Source organism: Vitis riparia, chromosome 11 (assembly GCF_004353265.1).
Source record: "Vitis riparia cultivar Riparia Gloire de Montpellier isolate 1030 chromosome 11, EGFV_Vit.rip_1.0, whole genome shotgun sequence".
Classification (NCBI taxonomy): domain Eukaryota; kingdom Viridiplantae; phylum Streptophyta; class Magnoliopsida; order Vitales; family Vitaceae; genus Vitis; species Vitis riparia.
Genome location: NC_048441.1, coordinates 1,567,886 through 1,593,749, shown reverse-complemented (window position 1 = coordinate 1,593,749; position 25,864 = coordinate 1,567,886). Strand labels below are relative to the sequence as shown.

The window sequence follows — 25,864 nt, the reverse complement described above, 5'->3', positions numbered from 1 at the left end:
CTTAATTATGAAATGAGGTTTCAATTTGAATTTGATTTATTTTATTTTATTTTTTATTTTTAATGTCACGGTGAGGAGAGGGCTAAAACTGATATTCTTTTATGAGAAAGGACTATTTTGCCCCAAAACTCGAGAAATGTCGGGTAACTTGGAGTGCAATGTGTCACGCACGATTGGGTTGCGTTATCCAGTAGGCGGTGGGCATATGCTACCTCGCGTATGGCCCAAGCGCAAAGGCTAGCAACTGAGTCCAGCGCTTTCACCGATTCTCTTTTTTCATTTCCATCTCTACCATTCTCTCTTTCACGGATACTTCTATGATTCTATCGTTGATTTCTTGAAAACTTCCCACCACTCGTTCCAGATTTTTCCCACTTTCCAAACACCCACTTCTCAATTTCTCTAGGGTTTGGCTCCTTGGCTGCTTCTTGTTTGGAGGTGGGTTATGGGTTGAGGAGGTATTGGTGCTAAGAGCGTAGCCATGGAATGGGACAGCAACTCTGATCTGAGCGGCGACGAAGAGGAGGAGGGTTTCCTTCTCAGCGATGGCGGCCCGCTTCCGTTTCCCGCCGAGGGCTTGGTACAGACGGCGCCGTGTGGGTTCGTTGTCACCGACGCTTTGGAGCCTGACCACCCTATCATTTACGTCAACACCATGTTCGAGATGGTCACAGGGTATCAAGCTGAAGAGGTCCTCGGGCGCAATTGGTCAGTCTTTATTTATTTATTTATTCTTGATTTGTTTGGTACTTGGGGTTGGTGAAATTTGCATTTTTGGTTGGAATTTTAGAGGTTTTAGATGCAATTTCCTTTTGAATTTCGTTATGGAATCGGCAATTTTGTTTGTTGAGAAAGCGTTGGGGGAAGGGAAGGGAATCGGGTCTTTGAATGTTTTTCTGTTAGGTATTGTGAAACTGTTTGGGTAGGTTGGGTTTTCATTTTTCTTGGGAAACAAACAACACAAAATGTAGAATTGGAATTTGTTTTCGTCTGTTGTGTTACAACCAGATGGTTCAGTTTGGACAAGCAAGGTACTCTCTGGTTGAATCGGTTGATAGCTTGTGAATGCTCAGAATTCAGGTCTTTAGATTGGAAGGTGGTAATCTGGAGCGATGACTGACCATGGTTAGTGTTAGGGCTGATTCGAATATGTTTGGGGTTGTTCTGCGAGGAGTGCTGATGTGGGTTTTAGCACTGAGGAGGCTAATTAGTTAATGGTGGTGATGTAGCTTGTCTAGTAATCTGATGGCTTGAAGTGGGCAAAGGAAGAGGGGAAAAAGGAGCATGGAAGCTAGGAAACTAGGGAACAGCAGGATTGAGAAGTTCAAACTGCCACAGATAATAATAAGAAAGACATATAGTGCACTTGATGGATTGATGAACTAATCTTCAGGAGGGTTAACGTGCTTCCTTTTCACAAGTTGGTTCTTTTTTCAAGTGCCAATCCTTTTTATGGGGCCTGTTACAAATGGCCTTGCCCTTATACGTTGCACCTAATGGAAGTACCGGATAGGTTGATGGAAGTAGACCTGATGGATGGCTGGGAGCTTATCGTGTTTGCAACTAAATGCATTGACCAAAATGTTAGATTTTGGTCTACGGTTTGATGAACTGGTCAACGGTTTTCATGGAGAAAAAGGGTGGGGGTTTAGGTATTAGAAGTTTATCAATTCTAAACAAGACCCTCATTAGAAATTGGTGTTAGAGATTCGCATTTGATAATGAATCCCTCTGAAAGTAAGTGATTATAAGGAAGTATAGGGAGGAAGAGGGGGGTTGGTGTTCAAGAGCATCGAGGGAAGGATATGGAGTGGGGTTGTGGAAGGCTATTGGTAACAGGTGGGAGGAGTTTAATAAAAGGGTTGGGTTTATGGTGAGAAATGGTAGGAAGGTGAAATTTTGGGAGGATAGATTATATGGTGATGAGTTCATGGAAGAGGCATTTCCTGAGTTGTTCTCTATAACCTTTGCAAAAGATGCTTGGGTAGACTTGTAAAAAAAATAAAACTGGACTAGAGTGGGGAAGGAGTTTGTTGGAATCCCTTGTTCACAAGACAAAATAATGATTGGGAATCAAGAGAGGTGGATACTTTTTTTAGGAAATTGCAAGTGTAGACGGTTAGAAAGGATTTAGAGGATATCATGGTTTGGTGGATTTGAAAGAGTGACATATCTACTGTTAAATCCCTTTATTCCTCCTTGACAAATTGTAGAAAGGAGATGTTTCCATCCGACATTGTGTAGAACCTTTGGGTCTTGATGAAGGTTAAGTTTTTTGCTTGGGAAACTTTGTGGGGAAGAATACTGACTTTAGATCAATTCAAAAGGAGAGGTTGGAGGTTGCCGATAGATGTTATTTGTGTAAAGGAGAAGAAGAAACAATGGATCTTATCCTCTTTCATTGTTCCAAAGCAGTTATGCTATGATAGTTAATTTATCCTTTGTTTGGTGTTCAGTGGGTGATGCTCTTAGTTAGAGATGTCCTTCTTAGCTAGCGTAGATCCTTTCTAGAGAAGAAGAGGAAGAAAGCATGGAGAACGACACCTTTGTGTACATTTTGGACCATATGGAAGGAGAGAAATCGAAGAAATTTCATAAATGCTAAAAATATGGATTAAACAATTAAACAATTTTTTTATGTACATTTTTTAGGAATAGATTAGGGTGCACATAGGAGATTGCTCCTTGTCACTGTTGGCTTTTGTTGATTGGATGAACTTTAAGTAACATGAGGGTGTTGTTTTTGATGTTCCCCTCTGTTTCTTTTGGCCTTTGGTGCCTTGTATATGATGTGTATATTTTTATGCGCCCTTTTGGTTGGTGCTTTTAATACAATTGTTCTTCACCTATTGAGAAAGAAAAGAAAGAAAAAAATTTTTAGAACCAAAAATCTCATTGAGAAGAGACGAACTCTGCCACTCAATTCACTTGGCACCAAACCTTATCAAATCCTCAAAGCCATCAAAAACTGCATTGCGAAAAATTATTGCTCTAATAAAGCTCTATCAACTGAACAATTGGAGTGAAAAAGTAAGCTTGTGCGATTGTAGATCCTTCGAGTCTGAGTATGATCTAAGAAAAGATTCTTGATTTGATTTCCTCAACCCCATGCACCAAATCCCAATCAAACATAATTCCTCCTATGGGATTCACCTGCTTATAAGCGTTGCCTAAATGATGAAAGAACTGCATGTTATGGCCCCTTTCTAAATTCTAAGATCTAAATGCTTTAAATTTTTGCCTCTTCACTTCCTCAAATTCAACACATGGCTGGCATTCTTCTCAATCAGTGTTCTGTGACTCCGCCTTCTATAGCCTGGAAGTTCTGAACTTTTCCATCTTATTCCACCTCTTAATTTTTATCCATGAGTCACATTCTAAATGATCTTCTTTATTTCATGTGCTTATTTTCCTTCTGAAACTTCATTTTCTTTGTCACTCTCAAAGAAAGATTTTGGAAAAGCATATAACTATTCCACCAAGCGTTCACCCTAACACCGAAACCTTCCTCTTTTAGGCTTTTAGCAAAATTGAGGCTATCACAATCTAGAAGCAAAAGTAGCTGGTCTGAAACATGTTTGTAGCAAACTCTGTGCGACATTTGAAAACTGATCCTCTCATTCTGAGGAGACAAGAAACTGAACTATATGAGACATCAATTGGTTGTTCAACCTACCAGCCTATGCAAAACATTCACCTCCCCTGGGAAAATCCTACACATAAAATTTGTAATGGTCTGAAGACATTCTATTGCTCCATAGAATCTGCCAGAATTGTTCCTCCTAAAAGGAAAGCAGTTTGCATTGAAATCACCTTAATACCCTAAGGATCCCTTTAAAGCCCAAATCAGCACAGATCCCCTCCAGAATGAATTATTTCTTTCTCTGACAGGAGAGGGCCATATACCCCTGGAAAATTTATATAAATCCATGTTTCTCATTTTTAAAGCTGTAAGGGATTGGAAAGGTCCCTATAACTATGTCCAGCTTCTGTTATGACCTTTTGTCCCAGAAATCTAAGATTCTCCTGTGTTTGCTTCCAAAAAGGGCTCAATCAAGGGATTTATTATAACCAATACAACAGAAGAAGTTTGAAAGAAAGACAACCACTTTAGTTTTCTGAGTACACAATAAATTGGCCTTCCAATCCTCGAAGGTGAATTTAAAATTTCACCCTTCTTCACACTGTTAAAGATCATTGACATTCCAAAAGATGATTCTGATCCATGGTTGCACTTAGCTTCCTATCCCTTGCTGACATTATCTTACTTACACTCATATCCCTTTCTAGATATCCTCTTCAATTTTCTTTCCTTGCTGAAGTCCAACTCCTTGCTCTTTTTTGAGTCATGCTTGTGCTGAAACCTACTCATTTGTATGACTTAAAAAGGTTGCATCGGCTTTTATTCATTCCCCTTAAAGGAGACTCCTAGGTATAAAAGCTAAAGTCCCTCATCTTGTTAAGAACCCGAAAAGTAATGCCCTAGTTGAACTCTTTCAGGTCTATATTCTTTCTGTGATTGTAAAGAAAGAGGACTTAAAATTGTCACAGGCATCACATCCTCTGCTGGAGTAAGGTGTTCAACATTCTCATTATCTACTAATGGATCCTTGCTCAACTCATTGAAGCAAGCTCCAATATGCTTTCCCTTCAAGCTTGAATTGAAGTTATCCCAATTTGCCCCAATTTGCCCCAACTCGCCTAATGGAATATATGCCCAATCCCCTATAGAGCACTCTACCTCCAAAGGCACATATAAATAAAAAAAAAAATCAATCCCAATACTTCCTTCTGGTAGGAAATAGAGATTTCAAACCCTAAAGGGATCCTACTCAACTACCATCTAAAAAGGAGGTTTCTCTTCATAGAGATAAGAGTTTACAATCTCAACTCAAAGCATATCAGGAATTGGAGGTTGTAATCACTTGAAGGCTCCTTCTCAACCACCAAATAAATAGAGGTTCCTTCCATAGGAAGTAGGGTTTACAAACATGACTCCTGGCAATTCTTTAGTTTCAGCTCATTAAGAATTGGAGGTTCTAATTGGCTGAGGTCTGATTAAAAAAAAAAAAAAAAAAAGCCTGAGGGCTTCTCCTCCAATTGCTACACGAGAAGGAGAACATGCCTTCCCTTTTTGAATGCAGGGAGAGATGAACCACTTACTGATAGTCTTTCCCACAGTGCAGGATCAGACAAGGTACCCACATAAGCTATCAGCCTAAATTGACCTTCTTGTTTGTTTATGCTATAGGAAAGCTTTGAGATTACTTGTTATGCTAATTGAAGTACTTATGCTACAACAGCAAAAGAAATTGCAATATCAGAAATGAATGCAAAATTAATATAGTTTCTCAAACCTTGTCCAATTCCATGAACAAGATAAAGAGGTCCACTGAAAATCTGAGCTCTGCTCTTAGTATCTCACCCTAACCTAAGCCATGAACAACTTGTGGTTTGATGATCCATATGGGCCATGAACCAAACCCATACTTCCTAGCTTCATTTAAACCATGAAATAAACCTACCTTCAATGTTATGCTGGGTGTTTACCTTCTCTCCTTGATCTCCAGAAATTTTGTAAAACTGTTCTAGGTTCATGCTCTCTCTCATTCATATCTCAAACCTAGTAAAAAGCATTATAAGCCCATCTCCATCCCTGTAGACCCTATAAAACTGTTATAAGTCCATCTCATCCAATCATTCCCATAAATATTGTAAAATTATTATAAGCACATTGCCTTCTCTGCAAATCTTCTACAAATTGTCATAGATTCATCTCTATCTCCACAAACCTTGTAGAGTTGGTTTGATTCATTTCTATCTCATAACTTTCCTCCATTAAAAAAGAAATCTTATTCCCACTAGAAAAACGTACAAGAAGTTTATTTTACAAGAAATTCCACTCTTAAGGGAATTCTAATGAAAATATAAATCCAAATTGGAATTTGAGATACATGGCATTAACTTCTTAAAGGTGAAATCCAATTCCACCTAGAGAGAGAAGGCGTATGACCATGTGGACTGATCCTTTCTTCTCAAAGTTATGCAGAAAATGGGTTGGGTGGATCAAGTGGTGCATTTCCACTGCAAGTTTCTCTGTGTTGGTTAATGACACCTCTACGGGTTTCTTTCAAAGCTTAAGGGGTTTGAGGCAAGGGGATCTGCTTTCGCCTTATTTATTTGTGATTGCTATGGAAGTGTTTAGTTGTCTCATTAAGAGGGCAGTGGATGGAGGTTTTTTGTCGGGTTGGAGGGTGAAGGGTAGGAGTAAAATTACCATTGGACTCTGGAACAAGTTGTTCAAGCTAGCTAGGTTGGTTTGGGTCCCTCCAAGGAGGTTTGTGGACATGTTGGTTATTGCTTTTAAAGGCTTGGGGAACTCCTTAAGAGGCAAGACTCTTTGGCAAGTTGCTTGCCTTACTTTGGTTTGGATAGTGTGGCAAGAGCGAAACAATAGGATTTTTGAGGATAAGGGGAGATCGGAAGAGACGTTATGGGATTTGATTTTGTTCTATTCCTCTCTTTGGGCTTCTTGTTCTGTAGCTTTTAGAGGAGTTCCTTTAAATGTGTTACAACTCAACTGGAGTGAGGTTTGCGCTTCAAAAGTTTGAGTTTGGGGGGGTTTCTCTTTGTTTTTAGCTAATGTTGGGGGTTTTTATGTTGTTCAGATTGTGTAGGAAGGACCTCTCATCCTTCTAGTGGTTTCTTTTGCTTTTTCTTTCTTTCTTTCTCTTGTATCTTTCCTTCTATTAATATATTTCTCTTCGTTTCTGATCAAAAAAAAAAAGGGTAGGAGTAAAAAAGGGGTTCAGATTTCCCATTTGTTGTTTGCTGACGATACCTTGGTGTTTTGCCAAGCTTCCCAAGATCAATTGACCTATCTTAGCTGGTTGCTTATGTGGTTTGAGGTCGTGTCGGGGTTGAGAATAAACTTGGAAAAGAGTGGACTAATTTTAGTAGGTAGGGTGGAGAATATTGATTATCTTGCTATGGATTTTGGTTGAGTGGGTAGCCTCCCGTCCACTTATTTGGGCCTTCCTTTGGGTGCATCGTTTAAGTCAGTGACAGTTTGGGATGGTGTGGAAGAGCGGTTCCGTAGAAGGTTGGCTATGTGGAAGAGACAATACGTATCCAAAGGAGTGGGGGCGACCCTAATTCAAAGTATGTTGTCGAATTTACCCATCTATTTTATGTCTTTGATGCGCATGCCAAACTCAGTTAGACAAAGATTAAAGCAAATTCAAAGGGATTTCCTTTGGGGAGGCGGTTAGAGAGAGGCTTTGTGGAATCAAGTGATTAGAGGGAAGTACGAGGAAAATAGAGGGGGATGGTGTTCTTGGGAAGTGAGAGAGGTGTATGGTGTGGGGCTTTGGAAAGGGATAAGGATGGATTGAGACTTTATAAGTTCTAGGATTTCCTCCTTGGTAGGGAACGGGAGGAGGGTGAGATTTTGGAGGGATAAGTGGTGCAAGGATTCTCCATTGTGCATGTCCTTCCCTTCCTTGTTTGCTTTAACTGATAATAAGGAAGCGTGGGTGGCGGATATTTGGGACCCTTTGGCTGTTTGGGGGGGGGATGAAATCCTTGTTTCTCAAGAGCCTTTAATGATTGGGAGGTGGAAAGCTTCTTGGAGCGGTTGCACAGGAAGAGAGTGCGCGGAGATGTGGAAGACATGGTGTTTTGGACCGAAACAAAGAGTGAAAAGTTCTCGGTCAAATCCCTTTACTATGTTTATGAGCCGGACAACCCTTCTCTTTTTCCTTCAAGTTGCATTTCGAACATGTGGGTGTAGCCCAAGATTAGCTTCTTTGTTTAGGAGGCTACATGGGGCAAAATTTAACCTTGGATTTAATTAAAAAAAGAGGGTGGGCCTTTGCAAATAGATGCTTTTTGTGTTATGAGAAGGAAGAGACTATAGACCATCTTCATCTTCATTGTACAAAAATAAGGGTCTTATGGGATTTGCTATTTACTTTGTTTAGGGTGTCATGGGTGCTGCTTTCCTCAGTTGGAGAGACTCTCCTTAGTTGGCATGGTATATTTGTGAGCAAAAAGCGCAAGAAGGTGTGGAGAATAACTCCTCTTTACATATTTTGGACGGTTTGGAAGGTGAGAAATAGATTGACCTTCAATGATGATGTGTTGTCAATCGAAAGACTCAAATACTTTTTTGTTTTTTCCCTATGGTTAGAGGCCAAGTTGTTTATAGTTGATTGCCCTCTAACTATAGTTAGTTTTAATGATTGGTTGGGCTCTAGTTAAGGTTGTTTTTTGACCCAGCTGGGTGCTTGTTTATTTGAACTTTTTTGGTCAGTTTGGCGGTCGGTGTATAGGTATTGTATACCTTGAGTCGGTTTTTTGGCGCCTCTTCTTAATTGATCTTTTCTTACCTAAAAAAAAAATGGTTGAAATTACCAATTTATCTTATGTCTTAATTTGTCATTTCACTAGAGGTGTTGTGTTTTTTTTTTTTGGATAGGTAAATTTTTTGTCTCCACTGGGACTTGAACCTAGAACCTCCCACAAACCCTCCCGATCCTTTACCACTTGAGTCGGGCCTTAAGGGCTTAAAAGTACATTGTTGAAATTACCAATTTATCTTATGTCTTTGTTTGCCATTTCAATAAAGGTGATTGTACAAATTGGAGTAGATTCAAAGAAACATCTTGTGGGGTGGGGCTTGTATCATTGAAAAAACCCATATCCTTAATTGGTTCATAGCCTATTCGAACAAAAAGTATGGGGGTCTTGACATTAGAAATCTCTCTACCCTTAACAAGATGTTCCTTGGCAAGTGTAGTTGGAGATTTTTAAATCATAGGGAATCCTTACGGAAAAATGTTAATAGCACAAAAATTTAGGGAAGGAATAGGGGTTGGTGTTCAAAGGGTGTGAGGGATGATCATGGGTTGGGTGCATGCAAGGTCATTAGAAATGGGTGGGAGTCCTTCATGAGCAGATCTCATTTCATAATTGGCCATGGAAGAATGGCCAAATTTTGGAGGGATAGATGATGTGGAGACTTATCTTTGGAAGTGCCTTTCTTGACATTATTCTTTATAGCCAACGATAAAGATTCATGTATAGCAGTGGTGTGGGAGCAAGTTGGGGAGGGAAGTGAGTGAAGTCCTTGCTTCTCAAGATAATTCATAATTGAATGATTGAAGGGGTGAAAGACTTTTTATAGAATATGTAGAAGAGCTCAGTTAGTAGAGAGGAGGATGACAAATTAGGGTGGAAGTAGCTTATCCAAAAAAAAAAAAAAAAAAAATTGGGGTGGAAGTAATGTAAGTGTGGCAAGTTCTCGATTAAATCATTTACCACTCCTTAGTTTGAGGAAGAAGAGAGCCTTTCCCTAAAAACATCATTTGGAATCCCTAGGTACTTGTGAAGGTGGGGGCTCTTTGCATGGAAAGTAACATGGGAATGAATTTTAGTGATTGATTAGTATAGAAGGATGGGATGAATAATGCCAAATAGATGCTATATGTGTAAAGTTGAGGAAGGATTGATTGATCGTTTACTATTTCATTGCCTTAAAGCAAGTATCCTGTGGCAACTGGTTTTCTTTTTGTTTGGGGTGGCTTGGTGATGCACTCTTTAGTAGGAGGAAATATGGCAGGTTGGTGTAGATCTTTCATGGGAAGAAACGAAAAAAAACATGGAGGACCGCTCCTTTGTGTCTATTTTAGAGGATGGGCCTTGGCAAATAGATGCTTTATGTGTCTTGAGAAAGAGGAGACCATAGACCATCTCCTTCTACATTGTTAAAAAACAAGGGCTTTATGGGATTTACTCTTTACTCTATTTGGGGTGTCTTGGTTGCTGCCTTCTTTAGTTAGAGAGACTCTCCTTAACTGACATGGTTCTTTTGTGGGCAAAAAGCACAAGAAGGTGTGGAGAGCTGCTCCTCTTTACATTTTTTGGACGGTTTGGAAGGTGAGAAATAGATTGGCCTTTAAGGATGATGTGTTGTCAATCTAGAGAGTGAAATATTCTTTTGTTCTTTCTATTTGGTCAGAGGCTAAGTTGTTTATAGTTGACTGCCCTTTAACTATAGTTAATTTTATTGATTGGTTGAGCTCTAATTAAGGTTGTTTTCCGGGCCATCTAGGTTCTTTTTGGCCTTTTTAGAGGGGGATGCATAGGTATTGTATACCTTGAGTTGCTTTTTTGGTGTCTCTTTTTATATGAAAATTTTCTTTACCTATAAAAAAAAATAAAAATAAATTTTAGACATTGTAGAAGGAAAGAAATAAGAGGTCCTTTGAAGGCTTAGAATAGTGAAAACAAACACTTAAAGCTTCTTTAGTGACTACTTTTTTGGAATGTGTCAAGAGTATACATAGATGATCTTTCTTTGACAATGCTAGGCTTTTAAGTGAGGATGAGAATTCTATTTTTTTTTTTTTTTTATGCTATTCTCTCCACTTCCAGTGTGCTTTTTTAGCTTCATATATTGTGTGTGCTTTGTTGCACTGTTTGCATAGGCGTTATTAATATATATATATATATATATACACACTATTTGGCTATTAAAAAAATATATATATTTCTATTTTTCTTGATAGGTAATTCCACATTCCTTAGACTAAAGTTTATTACTACCTTACTAGGGTTTGTAATATGGATTCTTGTATTTATGTATTCACGTGCATTGAATTTATCCAACCTCTTAATATTAGGACACAAGAACATGATAAATTGTCAAAGTATTCTAATTTTTCTTCTTTTATATTCAATGGTGAAATAAGTGTTCATTCAAAACTATCCTTACATGCAAACAACAATAATTTTTGAAATATGAAAGAAGTAGATTAGGAATATTAGGATATCATTTGGAACCTATGGAAAAATGAACATTTTCTTTTTGTCTTTTGTTTGACAACATTTGGCTCATCTTCATATCCATGCCCATGGCAAGGGTAGTGCTCACATTTGATGTTTTCACGTAACTGAGGGAGAGAGCTGTTTTTAATGTTCTTTCTTTTTTGACATTGCCATTTGGTGTCTACGGTATATGTCCAATATACTTTGGTGTGCTTTTTTTTTGGTTTATTGCCTATAAAAAAAAATAGTAACAATCTTATGTACTTGATTGGATGCATTAGTAAGAAATTTTTTAAGATAAAAGTTGACATAAGATATGCTTTTACGGATTGAGATGTGAAAATATTGAAAATTAAAAACTATTCCATCTATTAAGTGAATGTATGATTATATGATGTGATATTAACTTTAGCGGCCTTTTGACTTAATGAGTGTGGGTTGCTTCCTTCTTTACTGAATCGTAGCTAAGTTTTTAATTCATCTTGGAATTTCAATTTTCATTGAAACCTTTTTGATCCAAAGATTGAGGAACTAACTAGCGTTCTTTCTTCTTTGCTTCATGTATATGTATATCACCTCTCTTTATAGATGAAAGAGTTTGGTCATTGACTCCCTCTGGACATTTCTCTATGAGCTTCTTCTATAAAGCTCTCTTAATCTTTCCTCATTCTCCTGTTATTACTTCTTTTGCTCCTACTTGGCTAAGTTGGAGCTCAAAAGCTCCTCCAAAGGTTAAGGCTTTTGCTTGGCTTGTGGCAAATAAGAAGGTTACTACCAACAACTTGCTTCAATTGAGGAGGCCTAACAAAGCTCTTAGTCCAGACAATCGTGTGATGTGCTTAAAGAGTAGTGAATTAGCTGACCATTTATTTTTCATTGTCCAGCTGCATTGGTCCTTTTGGCATAGATTGTTCAATATTGCCAATCTTGATTGGATTACTCCTGGAGTCACAACAAAGATGATGGAAATTTTCTTTGGAAGCCTTCCAAAAGGGAAGATTCTTTGGTAGGTGGTTGTCTTGTATTTGATTTGATTTTTTGGTTGGAGAGGATTGCAAGGATTTTCAAGGATAAATGGAGATCGACAGATGCCATTTAGGACTCGATTTCTTTTCCCCTTCTATATGGGCCTTGATCACCTAACCTTTTGCAGATATTCCATCGTGTCTTTTAATGCTAGATTGAAAGAGTGCTTGCTATTCTATCAATTTGAAGAAGAACATAATGATTGACTGGTTACCCTTTGTAGTAGGTTCAGTAAAGTTAAACTTGGATGTTTATTGGGTAACTCTGGATAGGTAGGTACTGGAGGTGTGATTAGAGATCATTTTGGCACTGTATTGAGAGCTTTCTCTAAGCATGCAGAAATGGGGTTAGCCATTAAGGCAGAGATATTGACATTATTGGAGGGTTTGATGTAGGCAAAAAGTCTCTCTCTATCCAATCTAATTGTAGAGGGAGATTTTTTATTGCAATATCTTGGATGACTAATAAGGAAAAGGGTTAATGAAATTTGACAATTGGATGAGCAAAATCATCGATACTGCGAATGAGCTGGATTGTTCTTTCTCTTGGATTCTTCTTTTAGCTAACCAAGTCCATGATCAATTAGCCAAAAAAGGAGCAAAGCATATGTGACCTCCTTTGTTGGAGATTTCCTTCCCCCTTGAGTATCCAATATTTTTTCTCCTGTATAGCAAGTTTTTACGAGGAGGGGCTAGTTTTTGTGGTTCTAATTTTTTGTTAATTTCTACCAACTTTTGTGCATCTTTGAAGGATTGCTTATCCTTCTTATATTTATCAATTGATTGATGACTGAAAATGCTTGTTTGTGATTAAAAAAACGGGAATAAGGTTGATTATGAGGAGTTAATGATTTGGAAAAAGAAATATTAAAATCTTGCCATATTGCTTAGTGAAAAAATCAATCACATATGGAAGTGGCTTGTTAAAGATATTTGAGGAGAAGAGATGAAATGAAACTCAGTTTGAAATTTATAATTAACTTGGTATGTTAAAAGGGAAAAAGAAAGATTAAAATCTTGCTAGATATATATATATTTTTTTTTTGATTGGAAACGACAAAAATCTTGCTATATTTGCTTAGCGGAAAGATCAATCACATATAGAAGTGCCTTGTTAAAGATATTTGAGAAGAGATGAAAGGAAAGTCAGTTTGAAATTTACAATTAACTTGGTATGTTAAAAGGATATTTTTGAAAATTTTAGAACTCTGGATTGCTTATGCTTTCAATCACTGTGGGTGAATGGAGAACCTTACTGTTAATATTGAACAGGTGTAATGAATCATCCTATGAAAGAGTGTGGTTGGGAGAAAAAGAGAAAATAAAGTAAATTTATTTTACAATTTGTATTATTGTAATCTGTAATGATCATCTTGAAGCAAATCTTTAAGGAAAAAAAGGGAAATTATAGTAATCTTTCTTATTTTAAAAGCTTTAGTACTTTTGTTTAATTGAGGTGGGATACTTCTTCCATCTGTTTGAGTTCATGATGGAAGGTTGTAAAGTTTACATTTAATACATTGCTAATAAGAAGAAAACATTATTATTCTCTATTGGAGACTAATAACCATGATATGTTTGACACTTCTCCTTGGTGGCAATTGGTGTTTCAAATACTTTCAGACATAATGCCGTGACTGCTTTTGTCCTGTTTGAGACCTATTGAGCACTTGAGTGTAAACCTTTATTTACTTCAAAAATGTGCATAGAAACAGAGTGTATGCTTTTCTTTTTCTCTCAAGTTGCTTTTAGTATTACCCTTTTTATTTTTTGCTATGATCCTTTTATGAACATGTAAACTGAAATATAGATAAATACATACATGTTCATTTTTTGCATAATTACATATGTTTCTAGATTTTGGGGAATTGCTTCAGTGTCTGCTACTTTCTATTCTTGTTGGACTGCCATGTTAAATCCATTTGCATGGATCATAGTTCTTAGGTTAGAAGCATTTGATAGTATTGATCCTTGTTCTTGTCATGTCTCATTATGGATTCCTTGGCAGGGGCAATTGTAACCTTATTATGTAAATTTTTCTGATGCTTCAATGTGTCATAAATATCATTGTCAAATGTAATTATTGCATAGCAGCACGATATATTGTTGCAGTCATATCATTAGGTGTGTTTTCATGCTACTAAGCCTACTATTAGATTTTTTTTTTCTTGCTGTTAAGAAACCATTTGATCATCAAAGTTCGTAATGCTTATTATAAATATTAGGTTTTAAAGAATTGTTTTCTTTTCCTTATAGCTTGTCAATTTTCATTGTTGAATTGTTGATTTGTTAAGCTGTTTGTTTTTCAGGCTTATTTATTTTGCACAAGTCTTGATTATATGCTTTTAAGCATTTCCATGCCAGAAGTTTACTTTGTTTCAATTCCATTTTTGGATATTTTCATTTCTAAACAGGTTGTGACTTTTCTTTTGACAAGTAAGCAATGAGAAGAAATAAGAACTGCATCAAGGATTTGTCTTCCCTCTACAAGGGCATTTTGGAACATGGAAACTACTCTTCCCACCACCTTCTTCAACCTATTGGTTAGAACCTAAGCTAAAAGTTGATACAACCAACCCATTAGATTAATTGGCCATAAATCTTTCAAATCGTCTACACCACCTTTGATAGGAATTAGCACAAAGAAAGGGTGACATGCAGATTTTTTACAAACCTTTCTTGATCTTGGAATTCCCGGAAGAAGCCTAACACTTCCCCCTTCACAAAATCACAACAGACTTGCCAGAAGTCCAAAGAGAACCCATTAGGGCCAGGAGCCTTTTCCCCATTCAAATATGACCAAGTGCTGAACACCTCCTCCTCAGAGAAAGGCACCCTAAGGCATCAGCCTTTTGACTTTCTAAGGCTTTGAACAACATCCCATTGATGCTAGGTCTCCAATTTGTTGAATCAGACAACAAAATGTGATAAGCTTGAGCAACCCTTCTTTCTATAGTGCTGAAATCTAAGGATCCTGCATCATATACTTTGTCTTTTGTTAATTCTTTATGCTCTACTGTTCTGCATTAATTTTCTTAAATATATACATGCATTGTGTAGTTTGAAGTGTTGTCCTTGTAGAGTTTGCTTCCTAGGGTGAGACAATACCTAAATTATAAAAGAAGATTATTATTAACATGCTGCTTTGGACTTCAAATGCAGACTTAGGTGGTATGTTAACAAAAAGATCTTAAGTTATTTACCGTGCAGCTTGAGCATTGAATGTATTTCTAATTTTTGTTAGGTTGTGATGTAGAAAAATTAGAGAGCGCACTTATTTTGTGGTTCCATCTTATGATATGTATCCATTGTTTTGGTTGGAAAATTCAACTTAGAGTTGTACTTTTCACTTTTGCTCCTTTTCCTAATTTATGTAGTCCTGAAACCATTGTATATATTTCATTTATAATTCAAGGAAACTTTTGTCATGAATAATGTAACATTACTAACCAGACTTAATTTGGGTTGGACTCGGGTTGAGCCCATGGGCACCCTAAGCCAACCTGAACATGATGTGAGATACTTCTTTACATTATTGTTTTAAAAATTCATTACGTGTTTATGGCTATATGTTTATATAAGATGTTTATGTTTTTCAAATGAAAACTTTTTTTGATAGGTAAAGAAAATTCATTAAGAGCCAAAAGGCTAGAGAAAGGGTATACACGTAGTATACCAAGTACAAATCAGCAAAAAACAAAAGGATGAGCAAGCCTGACCCTTACTTGGTGGCTAGCCAGTCAACGAAATCTATCAAAGACAATGTATGATCCTCTATGTATACCCTAACCCAATTCACAAAAGTGTACAAAAAAATGGATTTAATATCTTGATCGTTCCTCTCAATATCGTCGAAAGCCCTTCTATTCCTTTCTTTCCAAATGGTCCACATTAGGCAGAGGGGGGCAGCTCTCCAAGCTTTCTCTCTTTTCTTGCCCACAAAAGAACCATGCCAACCCAGGAGGTTTCTTTTCACAGAAGAGTGCATCACCCATTGCACCCCAAAAAGGGAGAAGATCAAAAGCCATAACATTCTAGCTTTTTCACAGAATAGAAGAAGGTGATCTGTGGTTTCCTCCTCTTGTTTACACAAAAAACATCTGTTGGGAATGCTCCAACCAAATCTCTTCAGGCGGTCAGTGGTGAGAAGCCTGTTCCAAGCCACCTCCCATCCAAAGAAGCTAGCCCTAATTGGAACCCAAGGCGACCAAATAGTTCTAGCCGGGAAGGGGGGCTTGGTGTCCCTTGAAAGTGAACTGTAAAAAGACTTGACAGAAAACGTCCCATTCTTGTTCTCTTTCCACCGGAGTAAGTCCTCTACACCTCTTCTAATGGTCAAAGGATGAAGCTTACATAATAAGCTTTCTACTTCTCCTACCTCCCAATCATTAAGGTGCCTGTTAAAACGAAGTCCCCAGCTTCCCCCAACTTCATCTTCCTCCCAAGCCTCAGCTACCCAACCTTCTTTGTTGACAGAAAGATTAAACAAGATGGGGAAAGCTTCTTCCAAAGCTTGATTTCCGCACCACTAGTCCTTCCAAAATTTCACTCTAGTGCCATCCCCTATGGTGAAGCGGGAATGAGAGCGAAAGTTCTCCCAACCATTTCTAATAGCCTTCCAAACTCCCACTCCATAGCGGTCTCTCACTCCTTTGGAGCACCAACCCCCCTCTTGGAGGTCATACTTACTAGAGATAATTTGCTTCCAAAGGGACTCATTCTCATTAGCTAATCTCCACAACCACTTCCCAAGGAGGGCCTTATTAAAAGTAGATAGACTGCGAATGCCCAGGCCTCCTTTCTTTTTCGTAGCACAAATAGCCTTCCAACTCACCAAGTGGGGTTTATTCTCTAAGGCACCACCGCCCCATAAGAAATCCCTTTGGATCTTTTCAAGCCTTGCGCACACTTTCTTGGGGATCACAAAGAGGGAAAGGAAATAGGTTGGGAGACTAGAGAGAGTGCTTTTTAGCAAGGTGAGGCGGCCACCTTTGGAGAGGTATTGTCTTTTCCAGAGAGACAACCTTTTCCTGAATCTTTCTTCCACTGCATCCCACACCCTAGTAGATTTGTAAGGGGCTCCAAGGGGAAGACCCAAGTAGGAGGTAGGTAAACTCCCTATCTTACATCCCAAGACCGACGCAAGAGTCTCCATAGGGATGCCTTCCCCCACTGGGATGGCCTCCGTTTTGCTCAGATTGACTTTTAATCCTGAAATCGCCTCAAACCACATGAATGTCCAACTAAGATAATGCAACTGATCTGCTTCGGCGTCACAGAAGATTAAGGTGTCATCGGCAAACAAGAGATGGGACACAAGCAGCCCCTCTCTTCCTCTTCCTCCCACTCTGAAACCCGAGATAAAGCCCCCATTTCTTGCACAAGACAGCAATTGGCTAAGGGCTTCCATGGCAAAAAGGAAAAGATAGGGGGATAGGGGGTCTCCTTGTCTCAATCCCCTAGAGCTACGAAAGAAACCCGTGGGACTTCCATTGATGAGGATTGAGAAGGTAGCCGTAGAGTAGCACCAATTCATCCACTTTTTCCATCTATGCCCAAATCCCATCTTAGTCATCACATCCATGAGAAAGTCCCACTTGACATGGTCAAAAGCCTTCTCAATGTCCATCTTGAGAAGGAGGCCCGGATTGTTGCCTTTCAATCTAGAATCAAGGGCTTCATTAGCGATGAGAACAGCGTCCAAAATCTGTCTCCTATGAACGAAAGCATGCTGTGAGTCTGAAATCACCTCCCCCATCACTGATTTTAGTCTATTGGCAAGGACTTTGGCAAGCAATTTGTAGATACTCCCTATTAAGCTGATTGGTCTGAAATCTCTTAGGTCTTCGGCCCCCTCTTTCTTAGGGATGAGCAAGAGGAACGTGGAATTTAAGCTTCTTTGGAAAGTCCCATGGAGGTAGAACTCTCTAAAGAGGCCCAAAATCTCTGCTTTAACAACGTCCCAACAAAACAACCAGAAAGCCATTGTGAAACCATCCGGTCCTGGGGCTTTGTCACCACAGAAGCTGCTTAGGGCTGCAAAAATTTCTTCCTCTGAAAACATAACTTCTAGGCTGCTGGCCGAACCTTCTCCCAGCTCCTTGAAGTTAAGGCCATTGATACTAGGCCTCCAATCCCCTGAATCTGAGAGTAAGGCCTGGTAGGCCCTACATACACCTTCTTTTATATCATCCAAGGAAGAGAGATTCACACCATTCACTTTTATCTTAGACATGAAGTTTCTTCTTGCCTTAGCATTGGCCATTTTGTGGAAATATTTGGTGTTTTTATCGCCTTCTTTTAACCAGATTTCTCTTGACTTTTGTCTCCAAGAGGTTTCTTCCAACAGAGCCCATTTCTTATAGTCCTCAAGAGCCTTGTTTTTGGCCTCCACTTCTCCAGGAGACAGAGGGTTCTCATTCTCCTTGGCCTCCCATTGCTGCAGGCGAGAGAAGGCCTCTGCTCTATTAGAAGAAACGTTGCCTACCACCTCTTTGTTCCAGATTTTAAGGTCCTTCTTAAGAGCTTTGATCTTCTCAGCGATGCAATGGCTACTATAGCCTTCGACTGAATAGCCATTCCACCAGCTTCTTACTAGGTCTTTGAAACCATCTAATTTCAGCCACATATTTTCGAAACGGAAGGGACTTTTGCCTGATGAGAATCCACCAGCTTCTAGAACTATGAGGCTGTGATCCGAGACCAAGCGAGGGAGAGCTGATTGAGTGATGGCAGAGAAGTGGTCCTCCCAAGGTTCTGAGATTAGAAAGCGATCCAATCTAGAGGCAGCTTGGGAGTTCAAACCCCCTATCCAAGTGAAAGGACCTCCAGCCAGTTGGAAATCCCTCAGCCCCAGCTCCTCAATCACTTCAGTAAATCTCCTCATTTCCGTTGTGAATCTAGGGGCATTTCTTCTTTCCTCTGGAAATCTTACAGCATTAAAATCCCCCCCTATGCACCAGGGGTCTTCCCAGAGGCCACGGATGGCTCCAAGCTCCTCCCAAAAATCTTCCTTTTCACTGCCTATCACTGGCCCATAAACTCCAGAGAAAATCCAAGAGAATCCATCAGCGCAGTTTCTAAAGCGAACAGAGATGGAGTACCCCCCTCTTTCTATCTCTAACTTCTCCAAGACTCTGTTATCCCAGAAGAGAAGGAGACCTCCTGCCGCACCCCTAGCGTCCACTGAAGCCCAATTGAGAAATCTTCCTACTCCCACACTTTTAACCAATTGCGGAGAAACTTCTTTCACCTTCGTCTCCAAGAGGCAAACCAAATCTGGTTTTTGATTCCTCACCACTCCCTTAATCAGATTTCTTTTTGCACAATCATTAATCCCTCGGACGTTCCAACAGAGAATTTTAATTCTCATTAATCAACTGGAATCAAATCCCAGGAGCTATGACCGGATCTTTTGGTTATCCCGGATGTCTCCCCATAACTAACAGAGCATTCCAATCTTTTTAACTCTCTTTCAAAGCGGGTGGTGCAAGATTTTTTCTTCTTCCTTCTCTTGCAGAGGGAATTATTTCCAGTCCTCAGCTTCAGTTTCTTAAGCAAGGCCAGAATTTCTACTTCATGCCCTTCAACAGGCATTCCCAATACACTACTAAAATGAAAAAGCTTGGAGATCTCCTCATCTGACCATCCTTCTTCACTTGGATGAGCAACCGACATGTCTCTCTGCTTTGCCACGTCAGTTTCCGGATCAGAGCTCGGTGCTTCCGTCAGAACCACTGTCGACCCGTCTCTGAGCATCATGGACAGAGGGCTCGGCGTCGCTTCCTCTTCCCTTGTCGTCAATTTCCGCTGACTAGAGCATCGACCCTTACCCCTCTCAAGCCCCGAATCCCAGAATGGAGTAGAAGAAGAGGATGGCTCCCCTCTCGAGGAGATCAGGGGTAGAGAAAGGGTACCTTGTGGATCTCGAGGTTGGGCAGGAGAGGAAGGCTCCTTCACAGGCGGCGACTCATCCGAAAGGGGCGACGCTTGCCTTTGGGGTGCTTTGCAATCTTCGACTGCGAGGGAGGGCTCGATCGCTGACGTCGACGCATCCAAAAGGGGCGACGCCTGTCTCTGGGGAGATTTGCAAGCTTCGGCAAGGAGGGAAGGCTCAGCCGCTGGCGTCGGCGTGTCCAAGCGGGGCCATGCTTCCATCTGGGGAGGAACTGCGAAGGTAGGAGTCGGAGCGGGGGCTTCTCTCCACCGGCTCGACGAACACTTAGGGCTTCCTCGCCCAAAGTCGTTAAGATGGGCTGGACCGAGGGGCTTAGAGGAAGACCCCAAAGAGGCTGAGTCTTGGGCCTTCCCTAGCCCAGGCCCAAAGGAAGCGCCACGAGTCAGGCCCGAATGGACCAGGGCGTCCAAACATTGGCCCGTCTCCACATCACGGCCAGGAGACAGCCGGCCCGTCTCATCTTCGTGGGTTGGGGAAGGGGTAGCAGCTGCATCAGTCTTGTCCGAGGTAGGGGCACCACTTCCCATGACCGGCGAGGGCAGCTTTTCAGACTGCGGGAGGACAGAGGAAGAGGGCCGGGAGTCCACGCTCCCCTTAGCGCGTGAAGGGCTCACTTCGTCTTCCCCAATCTTCCAAACACCAGACCCGTGGGAGGGGATCACAGGGGAGAAGCAGGGCTCATCTTCCCACCATAGTTGCAAAGCAAAACATGAGGTTCCAGCAACCACCTGCAGCGAACTTGGGTGTTGCCATCCTCTGGTTTCGACGAGGACTCTGGCCCACTTGAGGTTCCGACGATCAGCAGTGTTTTCGTCCACGGCCACGAACCTCCCACAAGAGTCTCCAAATTTCTTGAAGAGACTTCTGCCCCAGAGATGCAGAGGAAGACCTAAGATTCTGACCCACACGAGGCGCACTTCCCCTCTAACTCCCTCAAGGCATCCCATGGATGGTTTCCATTTTTCTAGGCAGAAGCTTCTACCTCTGAAGCATCTCGACCCTGAGTTAAACACTCTCTCTGCTTCGTCCTCAAATTCAAACTCCAGAAGCAAGAGATTTGCTCTCATATTTGACATCCAAAGATTCCCTTCCAAGAACCATGAGTTCTTCGCCACGACCCGAAAGCAACGGGGTCCGGAAGACGATCAGAGTCACCTTCCCAAGAGCCCACAAGGCATCTGCCCAACAATTCCTTGTTCCTGTCCAGAGTTTCTTTCTCCATTTCTAGCCAGATGGCATCGCGAGGCGCGGGGAATCCCTAGGGGGAGATGGGTCTCTGACTACACTACTGCTGGGTGAAGCCTGAGAAGGTAAGAGGTTTTTCAGCAGGGCTCCTTTCCATTGAAGGGGAGAGACTCCCAAACTTCTCAGTTTGCTAGCGAGAATTTTCTAGCCTCCTACAAATCCTCTCCCTTCAGGAAAAGCCAATGAAAATCTTTTGTTCCCCGCGTCTCTTACAATGCAAAACAAGAATCTTCCTGCTCTATTATTTCGGATCTCCAGGCTGTATTCTCTATCTCCTTCCGACCATAGCTTCCTGAAGGGGATTCTTTCCTTTAGCCCACAACATGACTCAACCCCTTCTAGCAGCAGAGCTAAACTTTTCCCTCCAAATTTGACCCATGAAGAAAACTTAGGGCCTCTTTCACAGATCTTACCGCTCACTTTTCCTTTGTGTTCTTCTATGCTAATCTCAAAAGTCTTCAACTCCACACCAAACCAGCACCTACCAACAGGGGATGCTACCGGCATTGTTCATCTAAGGATTCTACATCTCATAATAAACTTCAGAGAGCAAGATGGGGAGGATTCTACATCTCATAATAAGGCTATTTTGTTTTAATTGTGGCTTCTAATGAAGAGCTTTTGAGACTATTTGTCTAGTGACCATTGTATTGGATATAACTTCATTAGTGCATTTTTCTCTCGTGCGTTTTTTTGCGCTTCTAATACATTCTCTTACCAAAACAAACAACAAAAAAAAAACTTAATTAGTGCATCTTTGGAAGTACTTTGCTGTGGACAAGTAATAGAAGTGCAATTTTGTCCCTTTAGAAAATGTTGCTAGGACAAACGTTACCTAAAAGATCCACTTCATTTTAGAGGTGGCAATCAGACTGTTGGGTTTGAATTTGGGTCAATTGAAACATGACCATAAATAAATTGAGAAATGCAAATCCAAATCCACATGGTTTGATGTGGGAGTAACTAACTTAAAAAGAATTAATTATTTGCCCAACCAAACCTCACCTGATCTAGTCAGTTCTTAGGTTGAATACTTCCAACATGAGGTTGGACTGGTTAAGCTTGGGCATCCTTCCAATCTTAGGATTGGGCTTAGATTGGCCTTCAACCTGACCCTGCCTGGAGCTTTAGTTTAGTTGTGTCCTTGGGTTTTCATGTGCAGCTGTCGGATGTAGCTGTTCTGAATTGCATGGACAAGCCAAATATCTCTGGTGATCACATTGCTTGAGAAGAATGCAATCAAAATGTAATACTCAATCAATGAAGCACCTAATGCCAATGTATCTGAGTTATTGGTGGCCAACTAATTCACCAGCAACCATCTTCACCTTGTCCCTAATGCAAGATACACAGGTTCTGGCTAGGGAAGTACTGGCCTAGGTGTTGCCCAGTTGAAATTTCAACTACTTTGAGATTTCAACCATTACTATTTGCTGACCACTGACTACATTTGCGGCTTCTTGAACATGCTTTTGCATTAGTTGCTGTACTGACATTGGTAAACCTTATTAACGTATTAAACAGAATTTTGGTTTCTTTCTGTCTTGACTATGCAAACATGCTATGTATGCGTTTTTGTATGTGGTTGCTTTTGAACTGCTAGTGATGCTGTACACTGTGTATGTCTCTTTTAGGATTCTCTGTTGTCTGCGTGCTCCAATATTGGGGCACATCAGCTGAAATGACTGTTCTTTCTCTCTCTCACATGGGTCATTAACTACTGAATTTTTTTTTTTTTTTTTTTCCGGTAACTTTTTATAGTCTTATAAGGCATTATTTATATTGGATTAAATACTGATCATTGAAATTGTTGTTTTTTTTTTTGGGGATATTGGATTTGGTTTCAGCCGGTTCTTGCAGTATAGAGGCCCATTTGCCAAAAGAAGGCATCCATTGGTGGACTCTACAGTAGTTTCAGAAATAAGAAGATGCCTTGAGGATGGTGTTGAATTTCATGGTGATTTGTTAAATTTTAGGAAAGATGGATCTCCTTTGATGAACAGATTGCGGCTGACCCCTATTTATGGAGATGATGACACGATAACACATGTTATTGGTATCCAGTTCTTCACAGAAGCAAATATTGATTTGGGTCCACTTCCGGGATCTTTGGCAAAGGAATCTGCACGATCATCAGGTCGATTTCGTTCTGGTTTTCCCTCTTACCCTTCTGTTCCAGCTGGGAATCGAAATATTTGTCGTGGGGTTTGTGGGATAATGCAATTGAGCGATGAAGTCCTGTCTCTCAAGATACTTTCACTTTTGACACCAAGAGATATTGCTTCCATCGGCTCTGTCTGTAGGCGGTTTTATGAAATAACAAAGAATGAGGATCTTTGGAGAATGGTCTGCCAAAACGCATGGGGAAGTGAGACAACTCGTGTTTTAGAGACGGTGCCAGGGGCAAAACAACTAGGGTGGGGTAGGCTGGCAAGGGAGCTGACAACACTTGAAGCAGCAGCATGGAGGAAGCTGACTGTTGGAGGTGCTGTTGAACCCTCCCGTTGCAATTTCAGTGCATGTGCTGTTGGTAGTCGGGTTGTTCTCTTTGGTGGGGAAGGTGTTAACATGCAGCCAATGAATGACACTTTTGTATTGGACTTAAATTCTAGTAATCCCGAGTGGCAACATGTCCAAGTGAACTCCCCCCCACCTGGTCGATGGGGTCATACACTGACTTGTGTAAATGGGTCTAATTTGGTTGTTTTTGGAGGTTGTGGAAGACAAGGTTTACTCAATGACGTTTTCGTGTTGGATTTGGATGCCAAGCCTCCAGCTTGGCGTGAAATCTCTGGATTGGCTCCTCCACTTCCAAGATCATGGCATAGCTCCTGCACCCTTGATGGCACCAAGTTAATAGTTTCTGGTGGTTGTGCAGATTCTGGAGTACTTCTTAGTGACACTTTTCTCTTGGATCTCTCGATGGAGAAACCCATCTGGAGAGAGATACCCGTAGCATGGAGCCCACCATCGCGCTTAGGTCACACATTATCTGTTTATGGTGGTAGGAAAATATTGATGTTTGGGGGTCTGGCCAAGAGTGGCCCTCTCCGGTTCCGCTCTAGTGATGTGTACACAATGGATTTGAGTGAGGACAATCCGTGTTGGAGATGCGTGACTGGGAGTGGAATGCCTGGGGCTGGAAATCCCGCAGGCATAGCACCTCCTCCTAGGCTTGACCATGTGGCTGTGAGCCTCCCAGGGGGTAGAATCCTAATCTTTGGTGGTTCTGTGGCTGGGCTTCACTCTGCCTCGCAGCTCTACCTACTGGATCCAACTGATGAAAAGCCTACATGGAGGATATTAAATGTACCAGGGCGTCCCCCAAGATTTGCTTGGGGACACAGTACTTGTGTTGTTGGAGGGACAAGGGCTATAGTTCTTGGTGGTCAAACTGGGGAGGAGTGGATGCTAAGTGAGCTCCATGAGCTGTCTTTGGCGAGTTCGGTCACCTAATCCAGAGGAAATGGAACGGCAAACTATAGCAGAGGAATCACCAGAGGTCTCCAACCACAAAAGAAGAGGGAGCATACTGAGTAATCAGTTGATGCAGGTTGTTGCTGCGGTTGCTATAAAATCTCTGACAGATATTGCTTTTTCCAGTACCTCTCTCACTGGTTTTGTGTAGTGTATTTTCTTGAGGAAGTTACTGGTTGTGACTTGGAATGAACATGTTAACAGGTTATTTTAGGTTAGTAATATTCGATAAGCAGATAGGTATATCTCCATATGTAGGCTTAGTCCCTTTCTTGTCTTTGTATTCCCATGTGATACCTTTCAAGTGTGTATTGAACCCGAAATCAAAACCAAAACAAAAATAAAAAAAGAAAAAAAGAAAAAAAGAAAAAAAGAAAAGAAAATGTGCTTGTATATATAGCGATATAACACGCTGTTTGTGTCTTGTATGTGTAATGGAACCTTTTTGCAGCTCTACTATGCCATTTCTAACTTATTATTTGGTTGAAACCTATTCTAAGTCGGGCGTTGGATCATGTTTATCGTCTTACAGCCTCAATTTCAATGGTTTGAGGGATATTCACCCTGCAATTTCTGCCTTTAGTTCTCTTTTTCATTTGCTCATACACAATGGTAGTTTCCACTTCCCTCCTCTATGGTTACGATAGTATGAAAGGATTGAAGCATGACCGTTGCGGACTATATCTTTGATCCAAGAAATTTTTTATTCTTGTATGTTGATGACATTACAAGCTACATCGTTCAATTTTGACCTCCAGAATATTTGCCTGATAATTACAGGTTGAGTGTGATAATCCTCTAACAAAGTCTCTAATTTTTGTTTTACAGATTGGTTCATGTTGTGTACTTTGGACTGAAGAATGGCTAGGGTTAGGGTCAACTTTGCTTGATCAATGGAAGTAAGCTTGGAACCACAAAAGAGCAATTTTGTTCCATTCCATTGGAGCAGAAGGGTGGTAGCCATGCTCATCACTCAACTTTTTAAAAAATGAATGGTAATTGAGGTATATGTTTGAATTGATCATCATAAGAAAAAATTAGGATATATTTTGGAAAAATAAAACTTTCATCCAAGACAAGCAAATGAAAGGTTTCATAAAAATTCTTGTGAAATCTAGACTAAGTGTTTTTAGATTCTAGATCATGAATTAGTAACTACATCTAGTTTCGAAAAAAATCCCGGTTTTATGAGATTGTAGCAATTTAGGGTTTTTTCAATGGTGTTTAGATTAAACCCCCTTAGACTACAATTGGTTTTAAGAAAGTATTAATGAAAGAAAAAACATACTAATTTTTTCATATTTGGTTTATCTATGAAAAATATGAAAAA

At 40.3% G+C, this 25,864-nt stretch overlaps 1 protein-coding gene across 1 annotated transcript; it reads left to right on the top strand.

Moving 5' to 3' along the window:
* The first annotated feature begins 210 nt into the window (after window positions 1–210).
* LOC117924471 (adagio protein 1) lies at window positions 211–25,023 on the top strand. Its single transcript, XM_034843085.1, has 2 exons — window positions 211–708; window positions 22,905–25,023. The coding sequence occupies exons 1-2, from the start codon at window positions 482–484 to the stop codon at window positions 24,511–24,513; spliced, it is 1,836 nt and encodes a 611-aa protein (XP_034698976.1). The 5' UTR covers window positions 211–481; the 3' UTR covers window positions 24,514–25,023.
* The last annotated feature ends 841 nt before the right edge of the window (window positions 25,024–25,864 follow it).